The sequence below is a fragment of the Protopterus annectens genome, chromosome 6.part0 (genome assembly GCF_019279795.1).
Source record: "Protopterus annectens isolate FY-2018-M chromosome 6.part0, PAN1.0, whole genome shotgun sequence".
Classification (NCBI taxonomy): domain Eukaryota; kingdom Metazoa; phylum Chordata; order Ceratodontiformes; family Protopteridae; genus Protopterus; species Protopterus annectens.
The window spans coordinates 631,236,188-631,249,742 of record NC_056737.1 but is presented as its reverse complement, the minus strand read 5'-3'; the positions used below and the strand labels follow the sequence as shown (position 1 = coordinate 631,249,742).

At 39.3% G+C, this 13,555-nt stretch overlaps 1 protein-coding gene across 11 annotated transcripts in view; it reads left to right on the top strand.

Annotated features, from left to right (window-relative positions):
• TRIM9 (tripartite motif containing 9) overlaps positions 1 to 13,555 on the top strand; it is a 1,161,212-nt gene that overhangs the window by 1,024,122 nt on the left and 123,535 nt on the right. For all 11 annotated transcript variants that reach the window (XM_044074318.1, XM_044074311.1, XM_044074319.1 and 8 more), the window contains one exon: positions 6,041 to 6,203. In XM_044074318.1, the coding sequence (XP_043930253.1) occupies positions 6,041 to 6,203 (163 nt within the window). The remainder of the gene's footprint in view (positions 1 to 6,040; positions 6,204 to 13,555) is intronic.

The window sequence follows — 13,555 nt, the reverse complement described above, 5'->3', positions numbered from 1 at the left end:
GTAAGATTTGTATGTTGTGTTTTACCTGTGCTGTAAGGAACTTGTTTTGTGACTCATATCAGATCTGCCACATAATGCATGCACTCAAGTCACTCCATAACAAGTACAAATACGACTCTGTCATTGCCCATGTTGGAGTGAATGACTTGAGACGTACCTCCCTGGACTACGTGAAAAGAGACATGGAAGAGATCTCGGATCATGTGGCCCAGGCAGGTATGACCCTAGCCCTGAGTAGCATCCTGCCTTCACCCAGAATGATACCATAGTATAAGGACAAAATGATTGACTTCAACAATTGGCTAAGCTTCTGGTGTCATTCAAAGGGAATCCAGTATCTGTCTGCCTGGGACTACATGATCGACAAACCATGATGCTTTGCCAGAGATGGTCTTCACCTGTCACCCCTGGGATTCAGGTTACTGGCTAAACCTCTTGCCACCCCTATAGTGCCTTTTTTAGGAAAGGTTCAAAGGACAAAACCATCACCATAACATATACAAGCATGCAAAATCTGAAGGTAATGCTACTCAATGCTAGAAGTCTAAAATTCAAAATGCACTCTCTCGAGGCACTCCTCAAAATGGAGAACATCGATATCTGTGCAGTAACTGAGACCTGGTTCAAGGCTCCAGAGAGCACCCCTGCAATACCAAGCTACAACTCTTACCACACTTTTTGGCCACCAAACCAAGACTGAAACACTAAAGGTGGAGGAGTGTCCATATTCACCAAGGATATTCACACCTCCAGGCTAGTTGCCCAACACAATGCATCTGAAATTCTTCAGGTGCAACTAACACTAGGTAAGACTGCAATCCAAATTGTAGCCTGCTACAGATCCCCCACCATGCCCCAAGATTCTTACTACATCTTTCTAAACATACTGGAAAATATTAAGATACAACCAAACACCCTAACACTGGGGGATTTCAACTTCCCTGCCATTAACTGGGAAAACTACTTGGGTACCAACACCTCCCAACATTCATAAATTCCAACACCCTGGATCAACTAATCCATTGTCCCACCGGGGGCTCCAATATCCTTAGACCTGGTCATTACCAACATGGGAGATAGATGCTCCACACCAGTGGTCACCCGCTCATTTGTCAGGTCTGACCATAAGCAAATCACCCTTGACATCCACATCCCACCCCCATCCCCCAATAAGGAATCCTCTGTAAAAAACTTCTCCAAAGCCAACTTCATGCTACTCAAGTCTGAAGTGACAAACTTCATGACACCCATGCAGATGGGAGCTGAAAGTTTGACTGCTGAATCCTACACTAAGGCATTGTACGAGCACATCCACTCGTGCATGAATCATGCCATCCCATATAGAACCAAGACGCTCTCCTCCAAAAAAAGGAAGCCAATCTGGTGGTCCCCTGCCATAAACAAATTATACAACAGAAGAAAGAAACTGTTGCAGAAAAGAGGAAAATCCCAGGATGCAAAAAACTCCCTTACCATCCTCAGTAAGAAGCTGAGATCCCTCATAAAATCCTATTATAAAATTTTATTTTTGACATCCCGGGCTGTGGACTACATGAACTACAAAATGAACTGGCACCTCACCTAAGTGTCATGTTTAATCATAGCCTCACCTCAGGTTTTGTGCCCACTGAGTGGAGCACAGCTACAGTTATCCCACTCCACAAGGGGGGATCCACCTTGGATCCCAGGAACTACCGTCCCATCAGTCTGATGAGCCTGATTTGCAAGGGCATGGAACGCATTATCAAGGAACTTATACACAAAGACATTGGCAACCTTCAAACACTGGACCCCACCCAGTTTGGGTTTGTGAAGGGCCGATTTTGTCTCCTGAACCTGATTGACTTCTTTGAATCAGTCTCCAGAGCTGTGCACGAGGGTAAGGTGGTCCACACAGCCTATCTGGACCTCGCCAAGGCCTTTGACACCATCCCCCAATCTGTATTCATAGATAAACTTACTAAGCTGGGCATAAATCCATACATCACTTGATGGGTTGCCAACTGGCTTACTGACAGAACACAGACTGTAAAAGTAGCAGACTCCAAATTCAGCTCCAGACAAGTGACAAATGGAGTACCTCAGGGTTCAGTCCTGGGACCGCTCTTGTTTGGCATCTACTTCTCTGAAGTACAGGCCAACACTAAGGGACTCTGGCTAACAAAGTTCACAGATGACTGCAAACTGGGAGCTATTATTGAATCCCCAAATGATGTGGATATTCTACAAAAGGGCCTTACAGAAACAGATGTTTGGTGCCAGAGACATGGGCTCAAGCTTAATGCCAAAAATGTATAGTTATCCCCTTTGGGAAAAGCCATGTACCCATGAATTACCACATAGTGGCAGTACACTAAACACTGAAAATGTGATGAGAGACTTAGGGACACAGGTGGACAGTGGTCTCACCTTCGATAACCACATCGCCACAGCAGTCAGGAAATCCTTCTATGTGGCACACCTCATCACTAAGGGCTTTTCATCCAGAAAAAAAAGAGGTCATCGTACCCACTGTACTCATCCCTCATTAGACCCATTATAGAGTGCAACGCCCCATTTGGTATGTACCTCACAAGACATCTGCAACAGCTGGAAAGGCTGCAGAAATACCTCACTAAAAGAATCACAGGCCTAAAGCAGATGCCTTATGCTGACTGTCTAAAAAAACTCCAGCTTTACTCTGTGGAATATCGTCTCCTCAGAGGCGATCTCTGCTTAACATACAAGGCCATGTCAAACCCTGAGCTGCTGGACATGCTCCACTTAAAGAAATATCAATCCCTTAGAGCCACACGCTCCAAGGATCTAAACTTTGTCATCACAATGAACAAAACATGCTGAAGGGATAGGTTCCTGACCCAGAGAATCCCCATACTCTGGAATAGACTGCCCATACATGTCAAGCAGAGCGCCTCCTTGGCCCTCTTCAAAAGAAACCTTGACAATTGGATGGGAGATAGGAAATTCACCCCGGGGATCATGTCATTCACCCTGCTAGACAGGGGTCCAGGGAAGTAAATATTGTGAGAAGAAATATCCAGGGAATTGCTATGGGTAGTGTGTGTGTGTGTTTGTGTGTGTGTTTGTGTGTTTGTGCTTATGTTTTGTGACCTTTTGTCTATTGTAGAAGTACAGGTTAGGGGAAAAGTTTTCATTAACGTAATGCATACAGTTAAGGGTAGGATGATGAGTTATACATACAGTACAGAGCACTTGACTGAGTGGACTTGGAGAAGATGAGCATTAACAAAATTAATGGAACATTTGATGAGACAGACCAACAGAATACACACACACACACACACACACACACACACACACTCACATGCAATTAGGTTACAAAAAACAGAGCATACCTGTTCAAGCTGATTATTTTCTGGAGTTCCTACTCCTACCCCCTCCCGAATCCTACACATTGCATAAGTAAAAAGCATTTGCCTATTAGTACAAGTATTCGGATGACACTTGACCTGGGATTTGTAACTGGGGTTTACTGATAGCAAGAGAGTTGCTAATGAGTGTGACTTGTTCATTTTGTATGTTACATACTTATGCAGTCACTCATTTAGTTTTCTCTCATTTGTGCTATCTTCATTGACCACTGATAGTATAATTAAATATATAATGGGTACAGTTTTTTTGGTTGCTGGTTATGTAAGCCGAAAATATTTTGATCAAATGAAGGTTTTGTCAAGAGGTAGAATCATTAAATTGTGTTTTATTCACTGTAAGGTAACTAAAAGTGGGGAGTAATGCTGAAACTTTCCTTTTTTACAAAAGTTTTGAAATTGATTTTGCATTTGTGTGTGTATATGTTTGTGTGTGTGTGTGTGTGTGTGTGTGTGTGTGTGTGTGTGTGTGTGTGTGTGTGTGTGTGTGTGTGTGTATATATATATACCTGCAAATGTTTGCAGGTTAGGGTTAGAGTTATGGGGGCTAGGAAAGGGGATATAGTTATCTTGTGCTTGAGTAGTGATGAGTTTTATGTGCACTTTTGTGTGTCTGTGTCTGTTTTGTCTAGTGGAAAGGGTGTTTAGTACTTTAATGTTTAGGGTTGGGGTTAGAGGTAGTGGTAAGGTTAGGGATAGCATACAACTAAGGTAATGCAAAGTCAGAAAGCAGCAGTGTATTACCCCCCCCCCCCCACGCACACACACACACAAACACACTCACACACATTTTCTCCACTACAGTGTCATTACCGGAACATGAAATAATCCATTCAGCAGATATGGGGATAGAAGTCACAGCACAGCCTTCTGAACTTCCCAGCATCAAAGATGTGTGTTAGCCATTGAGCTACTGGTGTTACATTTGACTTAAAAGCCTACTCAAAATACAGAAGACTAAGTGAGCAGCCCATTAATAATACCTTTACAAGAAGAAGCCCTCTGAACTGACTTTTTTATCCCATTCTGAGTAATATAGCAGTCTGATGTCACCATTCCTCTAGGTAGGCTGTGCTAGTTGTACGGGTTGAACCTTTTGTCATCCAGACTTAACTGAATGGACTTGGAAAAGGTTGAGCATTAATACAGTTAATGAAACGTTGATGAGTCAGACATCGACAAAGTACACAAACACACATAAAATTAGGTTACAAAAGAAGAGAGCATACCTGTTCAAGGTCATTATTTTCTGGAGTTCTCAGTGACTGTGTGTGTGTGTGTGTGTGTGTGTGTGTGTGTGTGTGTGTGTGTGTGTGTGTGTGTGTGTGCGTGCGTGCGTGCGTGCGTGCGTGCATGTGTGTGTGTGTCTTCATTTCCTGAAGGAGTGAATGTTATATCGGTGATTGTGACATGGGCTCCAGATAATATTTCACAGGCTGCTAAGCCTTAAATTTTCTTTTGTAGTCCTGCGTATTTCATAACAGAGTCACATTTCAAGCCATAGTGGCCCTCATCACAACATCAGAGATTTATGATAGTTGTTTCCACTATTTCAAGAAATAAAGAACTGAGCACATTATCAGTAACATTTCATCAGCTGCTAGGAAAAGTGAGCGTGAAATTCTATAGATCTTGAAGTACTATTAACGGTGGCTTTCATTTTATCTTAAACATAACTGAGATAGAAAAAAAACTGGAATGGCAAATGGAAACTTACAGTTCAGAGTTTTTCTTGCACCCATGAATTTGCTTAACAATCTGAAGTGTTCTAAATTTTCAGTGGTAGCTTGTTGTCTATGTAGAAAGAAGAAATGGTAGTTAAATACAATAAAGCATAGAATACATGTGACATACATAATGAAATTCAATAAGGAGATATTGGTTAATAAGCAATTTATGCTTTTAATTTGGGAGGCAATGCAACACAAGCTATCAACATTTGTCAACAACGTATGCATTCATATCTTAAAGTAGTTTTGTTTGAATGGTCTGATTGATGAAGGAGCTACAATTTTCAAGTATGGAGCATGCTGTGTTTGTAGTATTCAAAGTCTGAGATCACACCTCTCAGCTGTCCATGATTTTGCAGAATATCCTTGATTTTTTTCTTATATTTTTGCCCTGTCCCTCATTTTTTTTAATTTTCTAGTAAATTACTGAGGAATACAGTCAGTCAGTAGTGCCAGACATTAGAGTTATGTAATTACTATTCAGAAAATGCCTGTTGACGTAAAACCTTTTCTGGCATTAAACTCGTAAGTGCATTAGAATAATATTTAAAATTTGTCCCCGGTTTTGGGCTTTGTCTCTCCATTATTTTTGGCTTAATCCATAATTCTTCAGCATAGAACTTTTGAGGTAAGTCTAAGATAGACTCAGTCAAAGTTGTAAAGATAAGAATATTTCCATCAATGAACCCTGGCCCAGAAAAATATATCCACTGAAATTTTTTTGCCACTGTTATACCACACAGGGGTGAAATTTCTTGTATTTTTAAAATTATTTTAGTTTGGAATGTCAGAGCTCTTTCCATAGCAATGGTCTTGCAAAGGTCCTCAACCCATGGGGTTATTACCTGTTGTTTTAGTAAAAGAGTTGTGTATGCTGATTTTAAATTGTAATAAATATTCTCTTTTTTTATCTTTTAACAGAACTGAAGGAGGGATCACAAAAGGTGCTACCATCGGAGTTCTTCTTGACTTAGGCAGGCGAATACTTCTATTTTCCATCAATGATGAACAGCAAGGTCCTGTTGCATTTGAGAATCTGGAGGGCTTGTTCTTCCCTGCAGTTAGCCTGAACAGAAATGTGCAGGTTGGTTTTCCATAAATGTTGTTTTCCTTTATTTCTTCCAGAATTCAGAGAAGCTTTCATTACATCCTTATGACCAAACTGCTTATGATGATAGTGATTAAGATATTTATATATCTATATAATGTATATATGTATCTGTATATGCTTACATACAGATATATTTCTATACACATTCATATACAGACAAATTGATTTTGCTTCTTTTTATTAACAAGGAGGGTCTGACTGTGTTATCCATTTTCATCAGCGGTCTAGGCACAAAAGCTCTAACTATACTGGCAGTAGCAACATAAAAATAACAGTACATTATTTCATTAAACTTTTAAATGGATTATAAATGTTCACACTAGATTAAAAAGATAGATCACCTTGCACAGTTTCAAGAAAGACATCATAAGCATATTTGTCAAATATAAGGTGAATCTAGCAGCATATGTACAAAATATACCCATGTAATGTAGGAGGTGTCTGGCTAATAAGACAGTTGAAATTATCTCTGTCTAAGCTAAGCATTCAGAGTATGTATAAGCAAATATACGCTCAGAGAAAACTTGGTCAATAGACAGATATAAAATGTGTTTATGTATAATATATAATGTATCTCATGCATCTTTAGACTGATACTCTGTAATAATGGTGAAGGGAAGAAAATATTCAAAAATTAAATACTTGTAGCACTTTTTGATGTCTATCTCTTTCACCCCTCATATATACATTAAGATGCAGTATTTATTTATTTTTCAAATTCTTGTCCCTATTTACTTATTGACATCAGATCCCTCTATCACTAGAATCAATAACCATCCTATTTGTTTTCCCTGATGGTATTATGCTGGATCTCCCCCACTAAGATAGTCGTAGCATTTCCTCTGGGATTGTTTCACAGTACCAACATTTGAAAATCATTGAGAGGTCAGCCTTACTTTCCCTATACAATGCTATCATAATACAGGGCTGGATTTCTTTTCTTAATACCATTATCAGTGTTTTGTAGCACGTGTGCCATGTTGTGTGCATATTATCTGCATGTTCCAGCAGAGACCAGACACTCAAAAACTGCACACCTAATAATGCATTTCAATGGTCTTTTAGAGCCCTGGATTAGCCTCAGCTAAACAATGCTACTTCTGCAAGAGTTAACCCCAACTCTTCCCTTAGGGAGGGAACCTAGTCTTTGGGCATTTATTCTTCCCATTTACTACTACTAGTACAGAAAAGCATCCTGCCTCTGCACTTCCAAGGGGCTGCATACAGCATTTAGTTATCCATACCTTTCACTCCATTTCTGCTGTTTCAGGAACTGAATATTTGTAGAGCACAAGCAAAGATAACAAGTTATGCTAAAGACTTGTTGTACCAAACCAGATAAATACGAAAAATAAAGTACAGGTCACCGCTGAATTATTCTTTGTGGAATCTCCTTTATTAAAAGTAAGCACTTTCGGAATAATCCTTCATCTTTGTGGTGGTCTATGTGCTCTTAAATCTACTATCCACTTGGATTCAGCTAATGCTGTTCTATGCTGAATGCCCCCCCCCCCTCTCATTAGTGGCAATATTTACAATGCATCTAAACTTAAAAGTGTGTGTGGGATTAATCTCCACCTGGTCTTAATAATGATGTTTTACCAATTAAACCTGCTTTACAAAAAAGGCGGGCTTTTAGGAGTAAGTGATTGGATGATCTGTGTTTTAAATATGGCTGCTTTTGTTACTTTGAATTATGTCTGATGAAGGATTATTCCGAAAGCACTTACTTTTAATAAAGGAGATTCCACAAAGAATAATTCAGCGGTGACCTGTACTTTATTTTTCATAGGAACTGAATATTGAAAGACAAATCACAAGAAGTTCTTAGATGCAATGACTTGCCACTCATCCTTCAAGTTATGACACTTAGAGACATAAGTTTCTAAAGGCAAGAGTATGCTAAAATGGTATTTGGGTGCTTTCCACAACTAAATACTATGCTAGAATCTATTCCGTACACTTTACTATATTTATGCACTTGCCTAGGTAATCATTCAGGTACAGCTGTAATATTTTTCTTCCACAGCTGATTTTCTTACAAGCAAAACCTTTATGTCCACAGTTACGAGGTCAAAACCTGTGGGCCATGGCTCACAATTTATTGAAATGAGAGGGATGTAAAAGCTATAATACTTAGCAGGAATACATTTTGTAATCAGCCTTGGGAAACAGGGGAGCCCCTGCATTGAGTGAGATATGGTATAAGACCATCAGGTCGCAGCAGTTATTAATTTGTACTAAGCAAAAGTTAATTATAATGTGAAGCTTCACTATACATCACATAATGCAGACATGTAAGATGCATTGTGCATGTCAAGCTCACATCTAACACCAAAAATGAAGAATCTCTTGCTGTACGTTAGTAGAAATCCACCGCATTCTTTATATAGGAAACAGATAATTTTTCAGTGCCACTGTTCACTTTAGGTCATTAGCATCACAAAGAATGATTAAGTTTCCATTAATGAATCAGTATATTGGTACAAACTACCCACCATAACTGGGATTTACAGCATAATCTATAGTTCTGGACATTATGGGATTGCAACAAATATAACTCACCACCCCTGTACAGCCAAACATATGCTTAATTCAGCGCTGAAAACACCTTTCAGATTCCTGCAGGATTGCACAAGATAGTATATAACTGCTTAGAAATGGATCTTTTTATGAGTTCATTGTATTGCTATAATGTGCCACAATCCTCAAAATCCTCAGTCACCCACTACAGTTATTACTTTTAATAGAAATCTAATGGCCTCCCTAAGCTTTAGTTTCATGCAATAGATCACATCAAGGCTTGGAGGTTAATCCATTTCCATATTCAGTTGGATAATTATCATTGGTAAAATAATTATTGGTATCTTAAGGCAACAGGTTACAAGATGTTTTCTATTTATGGAGTAGGGCCTAGGCATATAAAAAAAATGACAAATTCCTTACTAATATAATGAATGATCTGGATTCGGGCAGACAACCAGAAAGCTTTGTATTTAAAATACATACTGTGACAGTGGTTAGAGATAAGATAACAGAGTCTATTAAGAGTAATTATGCCTCAGGAGCAATAGGGCTGTGGCAGTACCAAAATATTAACAAACAAACTGAGGGAAGGTCTGACTAAAATATATGTATATGCGTATGTGTATGTGTATGTGTGTGTGTGCGTGTGTGTGTGCGTGTGTGCGTGTGTGTGTGTGTGTGTGTGTGTGTGTGTGTGTGTGTGTGTGTGTGTGTGTGTGTGTGTGTGTGTGTGTGTGTGTGTGTGTGTGTGTGTGTGTGTGTGTGTGTGTATCAAACATACTGTTGTAATTTCAGTAATAGCCTAAAACTTAACACAGATAGCAGTCACACATTGTCTTTGGTATAAAAACACAATTTATTGTACTATTAACCACTGTCCATATGTTTGTTGTTTATATAAAAGATATCAATGCAGCTCTCCAGAAATAAAATAACATTGTATGGTTATAAACAAAACAGTTTTACTTGAATTTTGTTTTCCCAGACTTAAAAAGGTAAATGTTTTAAGATGGAAACAGTCTAGAAAACTTTTAAACCTTGTTCCTTAACTAGCAATAGAGAACCACATTGTTTAAGCTAGTTTCCAAAAAGTTTCTTTCCTTGTTCCTTATATTAGCTATAAGGAACCAGTTTTTATAAGTGATCATCTACAAGTCTTTTGGAAAAACTCAGTAGGAATAAACAAGGGTCATGGTAAAACACTAGACTCTTCCTTTATTCGGTATCCATTCTATAGGAATCAAAGCCTGGCTTATCTGGAGCAGCCTTGATTATTTTTCTGCTGGAAGATCTTGTCTTAACCAAGAAACATCAGCAGTGGGGACCATTGGTATCTGCAGTTAATTGTTTTGAAAATAACTGTTTTGTTTGTGCAACTTGTGTTTTTTTCAGGCAGTTTAGTACCATGTAATAGAGGGCAGACTGTTTCTCATCTGTTGCAACTGTCTTTCTCTGTGTAGCAGATTATCTCCTATATGTGCCTCCCTCTTATTTCATTTCAGCAATATGTCTTCTGAAACAAGGAGATGTTTATACTTTTGCCTCAGTTATTACTGAAGGGACGAATACCTCTGTCACTGATAGCTTATCACTGTGAGAGACTGAAGTATTGTTTCAAATCAAAACCTGCCCTTCTTGGGCTAGAATCATTATTCTTCCAAACTGGGCACTTTAATTCCCAAGAATGGAATATTTATATTATGCTGATCCTTATGTTTTATTACTGTCCTATTTATTTCTAAACCTGGACTATTTTAGATGTGCTGTATTCCTTTAAGATGACAATAAAGGGTGCACACACACACACACACACACACACACACACACACACACTCACACACACACACACACACACACACACACACACACACACACACACACACACACACACTCACTCACTCACTCACTCACTCACTCACTCACTCACTCACTAACTCACTCACTCACAAAAGTAATGTCTAACACAAGAGCCACTGTCCCCACCACTTTTAGATTTTTATATCTTTTGAATGTAGCACAAACTCATCTGTTTAATTTACTTAACAATATACGTTTTTACTTTTGGAGTATTGTTACATCTTATAAAACACTTTGTATTGGGAACTGTAAGTGAATAGCCATGCAAGAAAAGGAAAAAAAATAATAATAATCTGTTATGAACAAAGACTTTGCCTTCCTAAATAAGAGTGATATGGGGGGGTTTGTGATAGATTGCAAAAGACGCTGTTTGTATTTTCAGATAATTGTCTATGGTCAGTTCTTCCAAAGTGGATTTAATCCTTTTCTTAAGAAGTGATGCAACACGTGTAGGACTATAAGTGCTAGGACTCTCATATTGTATGCAGGCGCACACTCCATGTTGTGCCATGCTCCAGTATAGGTTCATGGGTTCATAAGAGGTTAATAGGCTAATGGGCCTAGGGGCTTTACAAACCTAGCCAAGTTATATCCATGATCCCTAATTCACCATCTTTAGATGGTCTTTATTTGCAGACTGAGTCTATGATCAGCATCGACTGCCCCTGTCCATGAGGGACATAGGTGCAACTCCCAGGGTGAATTTACGGTCTCCCATCCAATTGTCTAGGTTGCAGTTAAATAGGACCATTGAGGATCTCTGCTTCATGTGAACTGTGAGCTTATTCAGAAGAGTGGCAATCTCTGGGAGACATATTGGTCTCTCCAACATGTTCTGGTGATGTCAGAGGAAAGGTTGAGATCCCTGAAGTAAGTGACTCTTGTTCCATTTAATTTGCAGCATTTCCATTAGAGCAGGATCAGAGAGTGCTCTGTAGGCCAGGCACAAGTCACCTCTCAGCAGCCTGTAGGATACACAGTACAGTGATAGGGGTTTCAGTATTTCAGTGTAGGTTATGTTTTGGAGGCCCTGAATTTTCTTGGTGAGAAACCTCTGTTACTGTGTCTTTTGGGTCTCTTCAGCTGCTGCAGGTGTCTGGTGAGATGCATGCAAAAGAGAGCAGTGTATTCTATTAGTGGCCTGATGAGGGTCAAGTACAGAGAAGTCATAACATCCTTAGTCTTCAATGTGATGCCCTTACTTATGAGATGTGCAACGTAGAAGGCTTTCTTTACCACTGTGAGCACATGGTGATCAAAGTTTAGATGTTTATCAACCTGTGTTCTCAAATCTCACACCACTGGGTTTGAGCTTTGGGGGTGCTATCAACACTATAATTTGCAGGGACTTCCTTTTTTGCAAAGGGGATAATAATGCACTTTTGTTCATTTAGTTGTAGTCAATGGCTTTGGCACCAATCATTTGTCTGTGTTAGCCCCTTTTGTAATATGTTAACATCACTTGGGGTCTGAATGATTGCCAAACTTGGTAAGCCATAGGCTGTCTACTTTCACCTGGACTTCTGAGAAATATATTCCAAACAGTAGAGGGTCCAACACAGATCCTTGTGGTACACTACTGGTAAATGGTCTACTGGTAGAGATGGAATCCCTAATTTTGGCAGTATGTGTTCTGTTGGTGAGCCACTCGGCTACCCATCTAGTGACATACGGGTTAATCCCCAGTTGGGAAGGTTTCACAATGATACCTGAGTGTGGGATTGTGTCAAAAGCCTTGGTTAAGTCAAGAAAGGCAGTATGTACCTTTTGCCTTCATCCAGGGCTTTGGTGACAGAAGTCCACCAGGTTTAATAATTATGATCTACCCTTACTGAAGCCAAACTGGGTCGGGTCAAGAGTTTGATGGTCATCTATGCCCTTGTTGATAAGGTCCATAATGATTCTTTCCATGGCCTTGTGGATAAGGCTGGTTAGGCTTATGGGTCTATTGTTGCCAGGGTTGGTTGATGGATCCCCTTAGTGCAAGGGGATTACTGTTGCTGTTCTCCACTCTGCTGGAACAAAGCCAGTACTCAGGCTGTGTTTAAAGAGATTGCTAAGTGGTTTTGCTAGGTCTTGTTTTAGATTGTTTAGTATTTATTTTATTATTTATTTTACAGTTGTTGACTGGGATAGTCCGACTGGATATAAGTCCATTTTCAGTGGAGGCCCAGGGAGAAAAGCTCCATAGAGATGAACACAAGACAGACAAGAACAAGTAAGACTGGTAAAAATTTACATGTTACACTTTATCAATTTAGAGACAATCAAGATAAAAACTTTTCAGTTTTATATATATATATATACACACATATATATATATATATATATATATATATATATATATATATATACATTCTTCACTTCCAGGTTTCAGTACAAGCATTAAACAATTCCTTATTCTTTATATATCAATTATTGGATGTTCGCAGCTTATAGGAACTAGTCCTTACTTATTCAGTCGGTTTGTTCAGAGTTATTTGGCTAGACCCTGAGGAGAAAGGCCAGGGAGACCTCTAAGGGTACACTGAGGAAGGGGGGGGGGGGAGATTAGTCTGGGGTGGAGCAAGGACAAAGCCAGCTTTTTTTGAAGTATTGAATAAGATTCTTTTTGAATAGGGCTGAAGAGGGTTCTGAGGTTAGGTCTGCAGGAAGAGAATTCCATGTTTTACCAACAGAGTTGGTAAACAGAGTTTCCCCAGCTGAGTTGTTAGCTTCAAGTGTGAGAGCTAACATTTTGTTGGAGGATCTGAGAGTTTTGAGGCTCTGGTAGGGGGTGATGAGACTTTTAAGATCATGTGTGTGTTCTGGCTGGTAAAGGATCTATAACTAATTGATTAACCAGGAGTAGATTAGGTAATTCAAGCTTATGACATTTGTAAAGGAGAGTAGGGCAGTGGTGGTACTATGGTTTGGTCTAAAGCCATGCTGAGAGTTTGTCA